This window comes from Grammomys surdaster, unplaced genomic scaffold (genome assembly GCF_004785775.1).
Source record: "Grammomys surdaster isolate TR1022 unplaced genomic scaffold, NIH_TR_1.0 139, whole genome shotgun sequence".
Taxonomy (NCBI): Eukaryota; Metazoa; Chordata; class Mammalia; order Rodentia; family Muridae; genus Grammomys; species Grammomys surdaster.
The window spans coordinates 6,190,386-6,206,709 of record NW_021604597.1 but is presented as its reverse complement, the minus strand read 5'-3'; the positions used below and the strand labels follow the sequence as shown (position 1 = coordinate 6,206,709).

The 16,324-nt window shown below is 38.6% G+C and overlaps 1 protein-coding gene across 1 annotated transcript in view; it reads left to right on the top strand.

The window, feature by feature from the left end:
* Window positions 1–16,324, top strand: part of Nbea (neurobeachin) — a 513,393-nt gene that overhangs the window by 310,412 nt on the left and 186,657 nt on the right. Inside the window, exon 38 of the mRNA XM_028763470.1 lies at window positions 15,708–15,832. Coding sequence (XP_028619303.1) covers window positions 15,708–15,832 — 125 coding nt within the window. The remainder of the gene's footprint in view (window positions 1–15,707; window positions 15,833–16,324) is intronic.

Genomic DNA, 16,324 nt, shown 5'->3' with positions numbered 1-16,324 from the left:
ATCCAGTACATAACTCAGACAACCTTTAAACTCACCACCCTCCTGGCTCAGCCTCACAAGTGCTGGATTCCAGGTGCCTGCCACCATGCCCAGCCCTCTATCATGGAAGCTAAAAGGATGAACACATGCTAAGTGAATAAAAGACCGATAAATAGTTCTATTTGTCTTTTACATAGCATAATACCTTTGGGGTAGAAAATAATGTCTTTCAGATAGCATTTATTACACATGAAAATTGTGAATTAATGATTGTAAAATGAATGAATTCCTGAAATTTATCTTTTCTTGTCATTTCTCCAAAATCCTAGTAGTAGATAATGACAATCAGAATTTGTTCTAATTGACTGATTATAAGAGATAGGCTATAACAAGTTAATTTTAGTATTGTAATTATTTCTCTTATCTGTTTAATAATATTGTCTATATTTGTAACACTAAAAATGTATAAGGTTCTACATTGCAATGAAAATGGTTAATTTAAGTAGCAAAGGAAGTTTAGTTCCTTTTGTAAACAATACTTCAAATTTTAAGTTTTGCCAGCAAAAATGCCCATTTAACTCTGCTGTGAACAAGACTCAGAGCACAGAACTTTCTTATGTCATTAGCTTTTCATTACCTTTGGCCCAGTGGGTTCGGGTTCATACCAATAATGTTTTCTGCTTACCTATTAAATTGATTAATATTTATAGGACATATGTCTTAGTCTATACTAATGTGAATACTGGTGACTTACTCATTTAGAGAAATTAGAATTAATAGACTATTCATATTAGGGGAACCCAGAATTGGGTTTTGTTTAAAAAAAATCAAAATTGGCCAATTAGGAAGACTGCTGAATCAGTTAATTAGGCATTATGTGACCTAGTAGGTCTACCTCACACTCTTTAAGAATCCACTAGCTAAGAAATCAAAGAAAAAGCCAGGATTTAGAAAGAAAAGTAAACAGGATTATAATATACTGACAGAGATTAGTACCTCGCTAATTAACTCTTGGTGATGCTACACACTTACAGTCAACAGCACATTAGTCGGAAAGCAGTATGTAGGAGAACACAGTTTAGACGTGCTCGAGACATTGTGGGCTAGGCTAGTTCACAGCCCTGAGACTCTAAGCCCATTAACAGGGTCTTACCCACTGTCCTCATCAATACCATTGTTTCCTGGAAGTGTCCCATGACACTTTTGGCACCTGTCCCTGTCTAAAATCCTAAATTGTGTCACTTTCTTCTCCTAGTGATGTTACTTTTGTTCATTGGATAGGTAGACCTCTTTTGAGTCTTTGCTATAGTAAGACCTTCAGTAAGTTTTATGGTCAGTCATGGTTATAAATTTAGACTTTGGAAATTAGATCACTTAGAGTTTACGTATCTCCTATCTTAAGGATTTCTTTTCATTTTTCTGAAAGACAAACATTAAAATTTTTGTTGTAAATTTATAATTAGTTTTTAGCATTGTGTTTACTTTGTGTAAGCATTTAACTTCTACCTGGACAAAAATTATAAATGATAAATTTCTGGGTTAAGCATTAAAAATTAGTGTTTCTTTAAAAAATAAATTGAGGTGCAAGGAGTAAATTTCAGTGCTACACAGAATGGGCAGATGGCAAAGTTTAGAGTTTATCATATACGTCTTAAAGTTGCAGGCGCTCGTCCACATAAGGAAAGGAAAGTGTTGTAGGAGAGGGCAGTGCTCGTTCTGATCGATCACTGCACGTTATCGGCATGCATCACATTATCAAGGTGTGTCCTAAGGAACAGGTACCAGCCAGCCATTGAAAGGTTCTAAGGAAAGTTAGATTCTCTCTACCTAGCACATATGGAGGAACTGTTTTATTCTTTGATGTTGGTTGTGTTCACTGAGCTGGCTTCACACAAGGTTCGTTAGTACCGTGTACATATGGCAAGGGAGACTCTGTTAATAGCATCATTCTTTCTCACTTACACGTGTCTCCCAACTTTCCAGTCTCATTTCCTATTGTTTGATCTGACTTTTTGTACAATTCCCCAGTAAATGTAATAGCATCATATAATACTGACGTGCTAGATTTTAATGAGAATACTTTAGGAATAGGTATATAAAATACACTTATAGACACTGCAGATTATGAAATTGAATGCTATAAATTGCATATATATTTTCAAGGCAAGATTATGCCATATTAGAACTGTCTTCATTTCCTTTGGGTCCTTAATAGCATTTCAAATACAGCATTTGTAATGTACTGATATACTTTAGAGATAAAGCATCCTGATATTTTCCTACCTTTATCTTCAAGAACATTGTGAATGACTTAAGCAAAACACTTATTATATTAGCCATTTAATCCATACATTGTGAATTTGATATGTACTTTAAAAAAAAACTTCCTTTGGAAAAAAACAAAAGCAAAAAAGCTGTCAGTGATGCTGCAGTCTTTCAGTTACAGCACTCAGGAGGCAGAGACAGAGGCAGGCTGATCTCTGTGAGTTCAAGGCCAGCCTGGTCTTCAAACCAGATTCCAGGAAAGCCAGAACTACACTGAGAAACCCTGTCTGGAACTCCCCAACCCCCCAAAAAGGACTTCCGTGATCCTCAGATCTTCACCCCCCCCCCCAGTCTGAGAGTCTTTCAGTGTTCTGCTTTTATTTTTAACCACTGGGAAGTGTTTTCATTATTAAACGAGGGACAAACAGAGTGAAAACATGCATTAATTTCCTGGCATATGAAAATAGTTACTCAGTTTCTTAGTTAACTAGATTAAACTATTATTTTGTAGCAGTTATGAACCATTATGACAAATAAGCCTGAATTTTGTTTTATCATTTTATTTCTGTGCCAGTATTTAAAAATAAATAGAGTATTTTATGATTGTTGATAGATGTGGCTGAACTAAGCTTACAGCAGATCAATGTTTTAAAAATTGAAACAGTATAGGTTTATATTGATTAATGTGGCTAAATCAAAATGGGAGGCTTTGTAACAGCTTTCTTAGACAGGCTGCTCCCCAGTAATGGCAGCCTATCCATTTTAGCTTTCCACTGATAAATCAGCTTGAAAATTGGATGCCAAAATTTTTTTCACTGAAGTAGTGATTTTTTCTTGCCCTTTAACCTTTTCTGATATATTAGATTGGTTTATAAGACTAAACTCTATCTCAGAGAAAGCAGTTGTCAAATTGACAATTTGATGGACTCTTAGATGACTTTAACATCTGTTTTTATCCATATGTGCGTATGCGTGTATATATGTATATACATAATGCCTATGTATAACTGCACATTTTCTAATGTCCTGTCTAAAGATAGGTTTTTATATTGAAAAATTAAAATGTATATTTCAAAACATTCAACATTCTATTTGTAGATCTTAGACGATAAAGAATGTCAGAGTCCTGACTGGACAGTTGCTACCTGCTCCTGCAGTGCTCACTGTCGTGTTCAATATGGGCAGGTTTTCACATGAATTGTCATTTCTTAAAAACAAGAGTCCTTAGTTGATCAATAGCCACCCTCATACCTTACTTACTATATAGTCCAGAGAAACCTGTCATGTTTTATTATCATAAAAAATAAGCATAAGCCAATGGCACTCTCTTACTTATCTGGAAACAATAGTATTTAAAATAACACTGGAAAATATGACTAACATCACGAAAAAACAAGCTTAATTTGTATTTAATTGGGTGGACTTAGGTGATGGCTGACATATCCTCATGTCTCTATAGTAGAATCTGTGTTAGCCTGGGAAGGTATCGATTGGGAAGTTTCTGTTGTATAATTACTTTTTTTGCCAGGAAAAAAAAAATCATGGTGTATTGATCTAGATGTGAGGCTCTGAGCAGCAGCTTCCCTTGGTTAACAGTGAGTGTCATCTTTCAGCCATGATAAATGGTAACACACTGGCCCCACGTAATTACCTTGTGGTGAAATGAACCTCCTATTCCCTTCCCCTTTTTTTAGCACAGAGATATAACAGTCTTCTTCTTCCGAAAGCTGTAATTTACTGGACTAATCATCCTCTTACTAGGGAAAAAATCCATGTCCCCAAGAGTATGACCTACGTTGTTGGCTCACTGAAACAGAAGCATCTTTTAAAATAATGAATGAATTAAAAGACACCATAGTATGCTGCTTTTGACCCTTTCTCAGTTGTTCTAGTCCATGCTTTTCCTGCCTGGTCACTCCTGGTCACTCCTGGTCACTCCTGGTCACTCCTGGTCACTCGGAAATTTTGTACTGGATGTAAATCAAAAGAGGGAATGTAGACATGGTTTGCAGTGGGGAAGTGATTTATTAACCTATTAAGTTTACAAAATGACTACATGTTGTAAATACAAAACATTTTATTTAGGTAACACTTATTTTGAGAAAACTACTGCTTAAAACTCTTTATAGAATTTTAAGTCTTAAGCAGCATTTCTATTTTGTAAGTTCTTTCCCTTTAACAGTTATTTCCATCAAGCAGCCAATAAGCCCCGGAGAATGTAAAAATCATGCTGTCCCTAGCCATTCCAAAAGACTAAAATATTGCTGGTCGGTCACTCTTACTCTTAAGGAGGCCGAGTGTGTTACCAGCTTTCCTTAAGTCTGTGAGGCAAAGATCTGTCCTTCGTGCCCCTGCTTTAATACTGCCCCCTGGGAATGACTTTTATTTAAGTAATGCTATTTAAAGGGTGTCTGGCAGTCATTTTAGATCATTGTAAGACCATGGTGAACGGTTGGATAAAGGTCATTTTCAGAGATTGTACTTAGTTAAATAAATGTACAAGTTTTCACAAAGGGTCCTGCTTTTCAGTGTGCTGTTACAAGCTCCCTCAGAGCCTCTGGGAATACCATGTAAAGCATAGCTGCCTCTGCCTCGAAGGCAATGTATTTTATATTTTCCTTCTCTTTGTTAGTTTTCTCCTCATAATTCTGCTTATTTCCACAACTGAGCACAAAAGTTTTATTTGATTGTAAATCAGATCCATCACTTTTGACAGTTGGTTGAAACCCTATATAGAGATATGAATGAACATTTAGACTCCTTTAGGATCATTTTTTGCTAAGTCTTATTAAAAATCACTAATTTAAAAACAAGACTGGAACAGTTCTCTCTTGAATGTAGCCCCAGTCGATAGTTTCTTCCTACCGTCATCACAGCTGGCTTCTTGCTGTTCACGGCTAACCAGTGAGATCCATACAGATGAAAGCCACCCTGATCCTATGTAGTCATTTCCTGTCACGTTACCAGCCTTAAATTACTTCCATGACCTAGCACTGCTTATCAAGAATGCCCAGACTCAACTTGTGCATTGAGCTGTGCTGTGCTCCAGGAAAATGATACTTCCTTAACGCCACCTTGGGAGGGTAGCTCATCACCACGCTGTCATTTTCTAAAGTAACTATTATGTTTGCTCCCTGAGGAAATACTGTCTCTGATCAAGTCATTTATCACTTAAATTCTAGAAATGTGTGCACTAAAGTAAACATACCTCTTTAGTTTAATTGTTAACATATTTTTTAAATGAAACAAAAAGTTATGCTAAAATGCCTCCGGTCAAAGTCTTATTGAGCTGGGGTTTTCTTAAATATTTATTTGAGCAAAATTAGATGGAACGCTGCACTGTAGCTGAATGCTTCAGAGGTCATAGAGCTATAGTGAGTTTGATAGAAAACAGCTTTTCTCCTTCCGTTTCTAAATGGTCCCTACTTTGATTACAAGCATTTATTATAATTATCAAGAGATTAGGCTGTTGTTATAGAATCCTAGTAATGGAACCATTTAGAAGGAATATAATGGCAGTTTATTGGGTTCTGCAAAGGAAAGAGTACACAGATAGAGTGCTCTGTTTTGTACGTGGCTCCACTCCTGGCTGAGGATACTCATTTTATTATTCCATCTCTGTTCTTTCATGTGGTAGGTTTTGGTGGCTTAGGGGTGTCATGTTCTCTAATATGTGACCTGACCTTTGGCCTTTCTGTGCTTTTTATTGTAAGCCACACATATATGTGTGTGTTACTTTTCACTGTTAATATCTTTGCTATAAAAAATTAAAACAGTTGATGCCCAGTTAGTTCCCGCATAAATGAAAAACATGGGCCTAACAGGGTTTTTTTTTAATATTTCAATTCATTTAGAGACATCTACATGGACGATATAAGATCTGGGGGGGGGGCGGCTAAAATCAGTGGATTAGAGTTCCCTGAATTTGTAACTAGCAGAATTTCAGTATATGCAGAAATACAAGAGAACATTTAGAGAATTGATGTCTGTACAGAGAAGGGACCATGTCGTCTGTCAGAAATGCCTGTGCTAGGAAGAGGCTTAAGTTCAGAAAAGCCCTTTCTTGTGCTCTGAGATACTAGAGAAGCTATGCTAGTGATTTTGGATATCCTGAAAATAAATGATTACTGGTCGGCTTCCTTGCCTAATAGCATCCTGTGAATAATAAGCCTTCAGAAGATTTTGGTTGGTTAGTTGGTTTTGTTTTTGTTGTTATTTTGTTTGTTTGAAAATTAGTCTGTTTTTATCAAAGTGATAAAGAAAATATTACTTTTATTTAAATGTTTATAATTTCTGCTGGCTATTTTGTGGTGGTAGCCCCTCCCTCCCTGCCCCCCCAACTGGGTTACTCTTTGTAGTACAGGCTTTGAACTTTAAATCTTCCTCCTGAACCTCCTGAATAGCTGGACCCACAGGTCTGCCCCATTAGGCCTAACCTAAATAGTATTTCTTTGAAGCATTTCAAATCTGCATTATCTCTTACTTTTTCTGAATCATACTATCAACATACATAGTGTTATTTGGTTGCTGTTATTGCTAAACAAGTGTGTAAAGTTAGCAGGAGTAGTGGTTCCTTAAACTGACCACCCAGCATGTACCAGAGGCTTCAGCTGCCATTCCAGCTTTCTAGAGGCTCTGCCAGACTTCTCGTCTTTGTTGTTTACTTCCTTCTTGTACACTGAAAAAGACTGGAGATGTAGTTACAGAGCCAGCTTCACTAACACACAGAGCAGGAAAGGAGTGATTCAGAACGATAATGAATCAAAGTCGGATAGAACACTCCATAAGCCCCTTCATACTTGTTCAGCTGCCTTCTGACATAATGATATGCCTTGTCTTTAAAACAGTGTGTGAGGTTTGTATGCTGTACTGCATAAATAATGTGTATATACTATTATATATATAATAGCATTTATACACTGCTGTGCTGTATTATACAGATTATATTTAATATAGACACTTTATCAAGTGTATGTAAATAAAAAAATGACAAAACTCTAGGCTGTGGTGGTGCATACCCTTAATCCCAGCACTTGTGAGGCAGAGGCAGGCAAATCTAGGTGAGTTTGTGGCCAGCCTGGTCTACAGAGTGAGTTCTAGGACAGAGAACCCTGTCTCAAAAAACAAACAAACAATAAATAATAATAGATAATAATAAATAATAATAATAAATAATAGACAAAACATCTCAATCCCAGCAGGATGGTTCACAGCTGTAATCCCAACACTTGGGAAGCAAAGATAGAAAGATTGCCAGGAGATCAGGACTAGCCTCAGCCACATAGTGATTCATAGGCTATCCTGAACTACAAAGTGAGCCCTGCCTCAGATTGGGTGGGGTCATGGAATACTGAAATATTTTAAAAGAGTAACATATGGCTTCCCTATTATTATAATACTCGAAAACCATAGAAAAGTGAAATTAGTCTGTTTATAGTAGGTGAAGACTTCATCTGTAGAGATAATGCAGATTTCAAATGCTTAAAAGAAATACTGTTTAGGCTAGGCTAGAGCGGCAGGCCTGTGACTTCAGCTCTTCAGGAGGTTCAGGCAGGAAGATTTAAAGTTCAAAGCCTGTACTCAGTCATTAAGAATCTGTTGTATTTTACTACAAAGCCCTTATATAGAGTTATGTATATGAATTTGCCAAAGTGCTTGTTCATATGACTTGATTGCATTATTGCGTATAATTGTATGTAATGGTGCTTTCATTAATGAAGATTGGGGTGAGAGTGGACTAGCGCCTGTGAGCAAGGACAAGGACAATAGCAGTGGTTTGGTAGGAACAATCACAAGCAACCTTTCGCTTCGGTTTTTGATGTGCAAGTCAACAGTTAAGAGCTTACCTAAAATTGCTAGTATTTATATTCTGTATGATATCACCAACTTTCTATAGTAATGAAAGGAGACTAATACATTGAGATTTTTACATAGGGCTAATGGTTGCATGGTAGGCATACACCAATACACTTGAAATCTGAATTGGAAAAGAACCAACTCAAGCAAAATAGAAAAAGGAGGGGGAGAAGAGTTTCATCTTTAGGAACTGTCTTAGAGGCCCAATCCTTTTCTAAGTTCTAAAAACAATATTCTTTTGTTTTCTTATGGGGAATGTGTATGTCTTATGGACAAAATTAGATGTATGCTAGCTAGTGTCTTATGCTTCTTTGTTACTATGTTATGCATGACATCTTTATTTGCACATTGCTTTGTAAAAATACCAGTTTGTGTGATTATTGAACACTAACCAAAATGGTCCTGATGCAAAACATGAATCTGGAGGATTTCAAATACAAACTCAACTGTGAAAATAGCAGCCCAGAGCTGTTGTGAAATATGGAAAGGTCAGAAAGGAAATACGAAAGAGTGTCATGTGGATGAATGGAGCTTTCAGCCCCCCTGTTGTGTTACTGGCATCTTGAGGGACTCCTTCCTTAGGCCACCCTATGATAGGCCAGCCTGGTCTACAAATTGAGTTCCAGGACATCCATGGATACACAGAAAAACCCTGTCTCAAAAAAGCACACAAAAAAAACAAAAACAAAAAACACAAATACCTGACTTCTCTGAGGAAAACAAAAGGAAAATTAAAAGCAAATTAAAAACTCAAACATATCAACACCCAGACTCTACAAAGGCCTTTTGGCAAACATATGTCCTGAGGCCTTTGAAATAACTATTTTAAGGAAGATATAAAGATTTTTCTCTTAAGTGATTTTTCCTCCTCCTAACGTGCCTCTCCTTCACATTGGTAGTAGAAATAAGATCCATCTTACGGGGTGAGTGTGAATAACATGCTAATAAAAGGGTTTTTAAAAGATAAATATATCTCTCCTAAAAGTTACTAGATGGCATTAACATGAGTTTTCAAAGTTCACTGTGCCTCTCCCAGGTTTACCGGTGTTCATCCCGGGTGGTTGTCTATGCTTAGAAGGAGGCAGGAAACAGCTGCCTACAATGTCTTATCCTCAGGAGAATTCATTTTCTCAATTGCCTTTGCAGTGAGTGTAGCTAGGATATCAGACTACCACCACACAGAGACTTGCTCTACCACTAAGTGGTTGCTTGATCTGGAGAACATCAACCCCTCCTGGCCTCTGTTTCCTTTCTTAGAGGGTTGGGCCATATTGGTGCATTTCTCATTTGGAGTTGATGAGGACTAAATAATCTAGCATATGTAGTGATTAGAGTCCTGCTCATTGGCCTGATGCAATTACTGTTCTAACAACTATTGGATTATACTGAGGTGACAAACAACCTGAGCATTTCAGGGATTTGCACCCATGTCCAGCAAAGGCCCTCAGAAAGGCTCTGCTCACAGAAGCCACTCTTAACATCTTAAATACAAGATGGCATGTGGAGAGAAAGGGTCATGGCACTCCATCTATTGTCTCAGGGATTCTTGTCTGGAAGTGACTTGCTGATGGTCACAAGTAACTGGCCAAGAAGTCACATCAGCATGCTTTTCTATGTTCGTATGAGTTAGGCATGTTGGCAAACTGTCTTCCAGCTTTGGACACACTGAGGTGAAGGATTGCTACAAAGTCAAGCAAACTTGAGCTACATAACAAAAGTGGCTGGGAGAAATACACTCTGTAGTGTACCCAAAAGGAGAAAACTACGACATGTTTATCTAAATAGTAAGTTTAAAGAATATAGTATCCATTTAATTTATATAGTTCAGGTACTCAAGTTACCATTATACAATACTGAAGTGTATAGTTTAGGGCTTGGGATATAGCTCAGTAATAGAGCACTTGCCTAGCATATGCAAAGCCCTGGCTTTAATCCTTAGATACTACCAGAAATGAAGGAAGGGAGGGAGGGAGGGAGGGAGGGAGGGAGGGAAGGAAGGAAGGAAGGAAAGACCAGCTGACAAATGATGCACACTCCAGTTTTTTGGTTTTGTTGTTTGGTTTAGGGTTTTGTTGTTGTTGTTGTTGTTGTTTTCTTTTGTTTGTCTCAATTATGCTGGTCACTTCTTTTTATTTATTCACTTTACATTCTGCTCACTGCCCCCTTCACACCCCCTGCCCTTATACCCCCTCCCCTTCTCCTCTGAGCATATGGGGGTCCCTGTGTATCCCCAAACTCTGACACATCAATTCTCTGCAAGGTTTCGCACATCCTCTTCAACTGAAGCCAGACTAGGCAGCCCAGCTAGAACATATCCCACATACAGGCAGCAGCTTTTGGGATAGCCCCTGCTCCAGTTGTTTGGAACCAACATGAAGACCAAGCTACATACGTATAGGGAGACCTAGGTCCAGCAATGCTCTTTGGTTGGTGGTTCAGTCTCTTAAGAGCCCCAAGGATCCAGGTTAGTTGACTCTGTTGGTCTTCCTGTGGAGTTCATACCCTTTCAGCACGCTCAATTCTTTTCCCTATTTGTTTATAGGAGTCCCCAAGCTCCATCCACTATTTCACTCTGAGTCTCTCTCTGCATTTGTCTGAGTTGGCAACTGGATAGAGCCTCTCACAGGACAGGCATGCTAGACTCTTGTCTGCAAGCATAACAGAATATCATTAATAGTGTCAGGGATTGGTGCTTGCCCATGGGATGGGTCTCAAGTTCGGACAGTATTTAGTTGACCATTCCCTCAGTCTCTGCTCCATCCCCCATTCCTTCATTCCTTGTAAACAGGATAAGTTTTGGGTTGAAAGTTTTGTGGATGGGTTGGTGTCCCTATTGTTTCACTGGGGTTCCTGTCTGGCTACAGGAGGTAGCCTCTTCAGTTTCCATATCCCCATGCTGTGAGTTGCAACTAAGGTTACCCCATTGATTCTTGGGTGGCTCCCTTATCCCAGGTCTCTCATGTCCTGGAGATATCCCCCACCTCCCCACCTCCCCACTCCAAAGTCAGTTGCAGACTTCCATTCATTATCATGGCCCGCTGGCCATCTCTCCTGTTCCTCCCCATACCTAATCCTGAACCCTCAACCCCATTTCCCTCCCCATGCCCCCTCTCACCCAGTTCCCTAATCTGCCTCTTGTGACCATTTTCCTCTCCCTTCTAAGTGAGAGTCACACATCCTTGCTTGTACTGTCATTGTTGTTTACCTTCTTTGGGTTTGTGGAATGTAGCACAGGTATCCTGTACTTTATGACTAATATCCACGTATAAGCGAGTACATACCATGCATGTCCTTTGGGGACTGGTTTACCTCACTCTGGATGATATTCTCAAGTTCCTTCCATTTGCCATGCATGTTCCATTTTTTAATATGCAATCTTTTATTGGCATATATTCCCCATATCAAGACATGAATTTCATAAAAATACATTATATAATTTGTACCTCTTCAAGTGAAGATAATTTTTGATTACCAATCTGTCAGATACATGTTTTTGTTTGATCTGGGCAGGATTAGATGGCTTACACAGAATTCTTGATAATCATGATTACCATGATACTTGATAATCTTTATTTTTGTATTTTTTATTGGATATTTTATTTACATTTCAGATGTTATCCCCTTACCCCATTCCCCCCACCTACCCAGGAACCCCCTATCCCATCGCCCCTCCTCCTGCTTCTCTCCGGATGTGCCCCTACCTACCCCCCCCACTCCCACCTCCCCACCCTCGAATTCTCCCACCAAGGACCAAGGATCTCCTTTCCCACCTATGCCCAACAGGACCATCCTCCCCTACATATACAGCTGAAGCCATGGATCCCTCCCTAAGTGATCCCAGGCTGGTGGTTTAGACCCTGGGAGCTCTGGTTGGTTGATATTGTTGCTCTCCTAATGGGGCCGCAAACCCTTTCAGCTCCTTCAGTCTTCTCTCTAACTCCTCCATTGGGAACCCCTTGATCAGTTCAATGGTTAGCTGTGAGCATCTGACTCTGAATATATCAAACCCTGGCAGACATCTAAGGACACAGCTATATCAGGCTCCTGTCAGTATGCACTTCCTGACATCCACATCAGCATCTACCTTTGGTGACTGCACATGGGATGGATACCCAGATGGAATGGTCTCTAGACGGCCCCTCCTTCAGTTTTTGTCCCACACTTTGTCTCCATATTTGCTCCCTTGAGTATTTTGTTACTCCTTCTAATAAGGACCGAAGCACCCACACTTGGTCTTCCTTCTTCATGAGCTTTATGTGGTCTGTGAGTTGAATCTTGGGTATTTCAAGCTTCTGGGCTAATATCCAATTATCAGTGAGTGAATACCATGTGTGTTCTTTTGTGATTGGGTTACCTCACTCAGGATGGTATTTTCTAGTTCCACCCATTTACCTAAGAATTTCTTGAATTCATTGTTTTTAATAGCTGAGTAATACTCCATTGTGTAAATATACCACATTTTCTGTATCCATTCCTCTGTTGAAGGACATCTGGGTTCTTTCCAGCTTCTGACTATTATAAATAAGGCTGCTATGAATATAGTGAAGCATATGTCCTTGTTATATGTTAGAGCATCTTCTGGGTATATGCCCAGGAGTAGTATAGCTGGGTCTTCAGGTAATGCTATGTCTGATACTTGATAATCTTAATTACCATGTTTTTCACACAAGTGGAAGGCCAGGTAATCATGTATATATTTAATAAAGTATCTCTTTGTTTTGACTCTAATCTTTTATCTTATCTCTTGAATAATTTTTAGTGCTAAATATCCAACATTTTTGCTTTATCACGTAAATTCAGTCTTCAGTCTAGTTTATGAGAGTAACCCACTCCTTTAAAGAAACTCAAACACCAAAAAGAAAAAAACAAAAACTAAATGAAATTGAAACTCTATGCAAGCTTCCAATTAATTTTTTTTTTAAATTAGAGTTGCTTTGGTCATGGTGTGTCTTCACACCAGTAGAAGAGTGACTAAGACAGAAGTTGGTACCAAGAGTGGGATTTCTGCAGCAGGCCTGACCATGTTGTTATATGGAGGGATATGGAAGACTTTGGGACTTTGGACTAGAAAAGCAGTAGTTCACATTAGACAGAGCTTACTAGGCCATCCTAGCAGAACATTGAAAACAGTTCCCTGAGCTGCTAAAGGCCAGCTCAGGGAGTTTCAGAAAGAAACAGTATTAGTAAGTGACTGAGACCATTCTTGTGAGTTTGACAAAGTATGGGACTGTTTTTTGTCCTTGCCCTAAAAATGTTCCTGAGGCTAGATTGAAGAGTTGAGGGTTAATGGTATTGGCAGAGTAGGTTCAAGACAGCCTAATATTGTCTGTGTTGCATCATTATAAGGAGCAAGCTGAGCAAGGAAAAATGCAAAATGTAGTTTGAGCAGAGGATGAACATCAGGAAATATAGTGGAGCTAATTCCAATACTCAAGGAGATAAAAAGTTTAAAGAAAAGCCTGTTGGAATGGAGTAAAGGGAGTGGTGACCTTGGGGCAAGACTTCACCCAGCTAAACTTCCAACTTGTCAAAAGGAGTTAAAGAAAAGTTTAAGCTATGAAGGAAACCACTACCAGCAGAAAGCTGATGCAAATGTATCTGAACAAAAGGCCAAGTTCTAGCCCTATCAAGCAGCAGAGCTTGGGGGCTTCTGCCGCTTGGTTTCAACTTTAGGGTCAAGGATACAAGAAAGCAGTTATGGAATCTCCCTCTGTGACTAAGGAAAGCTGCTGAGGCCAGGCGTGGGGTAGAGGGATCCTTGCATGGAGGCTCTGTGAGACCACTATGTGATGCTGTGAAAGTGAAGCCTGGATTGCTATAGAGACCCGAGGATATTGGAGATATCCAAGTCACAGGATACCTGTTGAAGAAATCTTCCTAACAGCGAGTGGAACCAGCCCAAAAAAGGAAGTGTATTTCAGTCAACAAAACTGGAAGGAGTTGGAGATCTGAAGATTTGGTGTTTGGCATCAGACATGGGAAAGTAGAGTTTGGAGCTTGACCGGATGGTTTTTGGTCTTGCTTTGGTCCAGTATTTTCTCACTATGCTTCCTCTCCTCCCTTTTGGAATGGTAATGTATATTCTGTACCATTATATGTTGAAGCATATACTTTGCCTTTTTATTTTGATTTTACAGCAGCTGACAGTCATTAGAAACTGTCATGAGTCTCAGAAGAAGCTTTGGACTTTTAAATATTATTGAAACCATGAAAGACAAAGGGTACTTTTGAAGTTGGAAGTGTGTCACCAGGGGTGGGATTTGAGGTTCAGAAGCCCATGTCAGGCCTTGTGTTGCTGTCTCCCTTTCTGCCTATGACGTAGCCTGGCTACTACTTCAGCATCTACTCACTTGCTGCCATGTACCCCACCATGATGGTAATGGATTATGCCTCTGAAACTTTATGCAAGCTCCCAATTAAATGCTTTCCTTTGAAAGAGTTGTGTTAGTCATGGTGTCTCTTAATGTCGATAGAACAGTGACTACTCGGAAACTGGAATTATAGACATCAAGTGCTCTAAACCTCTAAGCTATCTCTCTAGCCACAAGGTATAGATGGTCTGAAGTTGAAATTAATCCATTGACTCCTTGTTGAAAGTATATTTATCCCAGACATGGTATTAGAGATGCAAGTCATAAGCAAAACAAAAGTAGCCCCTGCTGTGTTCTCCTGCAGTGAGACATAAAAGTGTATAAAATCTGCTAGGAAAGCTTTCTGCATGTTTTTATGAATAGGGCTGCTCACAAAAGTTACAGTATCATTTGTTTTCACTATATTAGACTACATTGTATGAACAGAAAACCTAACTTTTTAAGCTGAGGTATTATCACCAGTGTTTATTGGGTTAAATTGAAAGCCAGGTTCCATCAAAAAATCACTGCATTGGACACATAACAAGCGTGTTTCAGTAGTTTCTGAAATGCACTGTGGGTTTTAATAATGGTTCAGCGTGTAGAAGACAATGTTATCCAGTGATAAGCATAGTTGTTAATGGTTTATATTAGATGAAAGCTGTAAAATCATTTGAGAACTGTTAACATTAGAATAATAATTTACAAAGACAATTACCACATACTGGAAATTTTTGCAACTAATTTGGTATTATTAATAATGGATAAAATTGCACTTTTCTCAGGTTGCTGTGGGCAGCAGGGAGTTACTTCAATGAATATTTCAGCACATTATTTTAATCATTTCTCCACCAAATCCACATGAGCAATATTTTATTCTTCTTAATTCAGTCTACTAAGCCACAGTCATTAAATTGCAGACTATTTGTAGTAAGATCTACTCTGTGATTTACAACCTTGTAATAAACTGTATAAGAAAGAAAACTGCCATCAGTGCTTGCAATTTGATATTTTGTTTGTTACTAAACTCACCATGATCAATCTTTTATGTAAAAAAGAAAAGAGCCAAACATATACAATATAAGAGAATACAGCTATTTTAACTTCTGTCTGATTTAAATAGAAATACTCATACAAACACAGTGCTCCTAATGTTACAGATACTAATGAAATAACATTTTACATTTTGGGAACAAATAAATTTTTAGTTTTGACTTTTGTTACTAACATTTAATATCATTTATTTCCCACATCTAGTCAATTGCATGATTTCTGGCGCCTGGATTACTGGGAGGATGATCTTCGTCGAAGGAGAAGATTTGTTCGAAATGCCTTTGGCTCTACGCATGCTGAAGCACTGCTCAAATCTGCAGTAGAGTATGGTGAGTGCCACTTAGTCGCAGAATCTATCCCGGGTGAGCATCCTTTGTGATAGCAATTTGTTTTTGCAGGGATCTGTAATGTTCACTCTGTTAAGACTCAGAAGTGTTATATTCTACCTTGCCCTTTAGCACTAGCTGGGTCAAATTGATCTCTATATTTCTTAAATTAGATTTATTTAAGAGATTTCAGCTTACTGTAAGAGAATTAAATCCCCACATCTTGTAGAAACCTAACACTCTTAGGATAACCTAAAACTATATTAAAATGAACTTCTTTTTAGTGTCTTTCAAATTTTAATGACCATGAGCCATATAAACAGGCATTGCAGTCCTGAACCAGGGCAGGTGGGGGTGTATGTGTGTTCATTTTGTTCATTTTGTGTATTTTATGTGTTTTTCTACTGGGAGCACTGCACAGGCCCTACTGCAAGATCTTTGTATTTTGTGTGTGTGTGTGTGTGTGTGTGTGTGTGTGTGTGTGTGTGTGTGTGT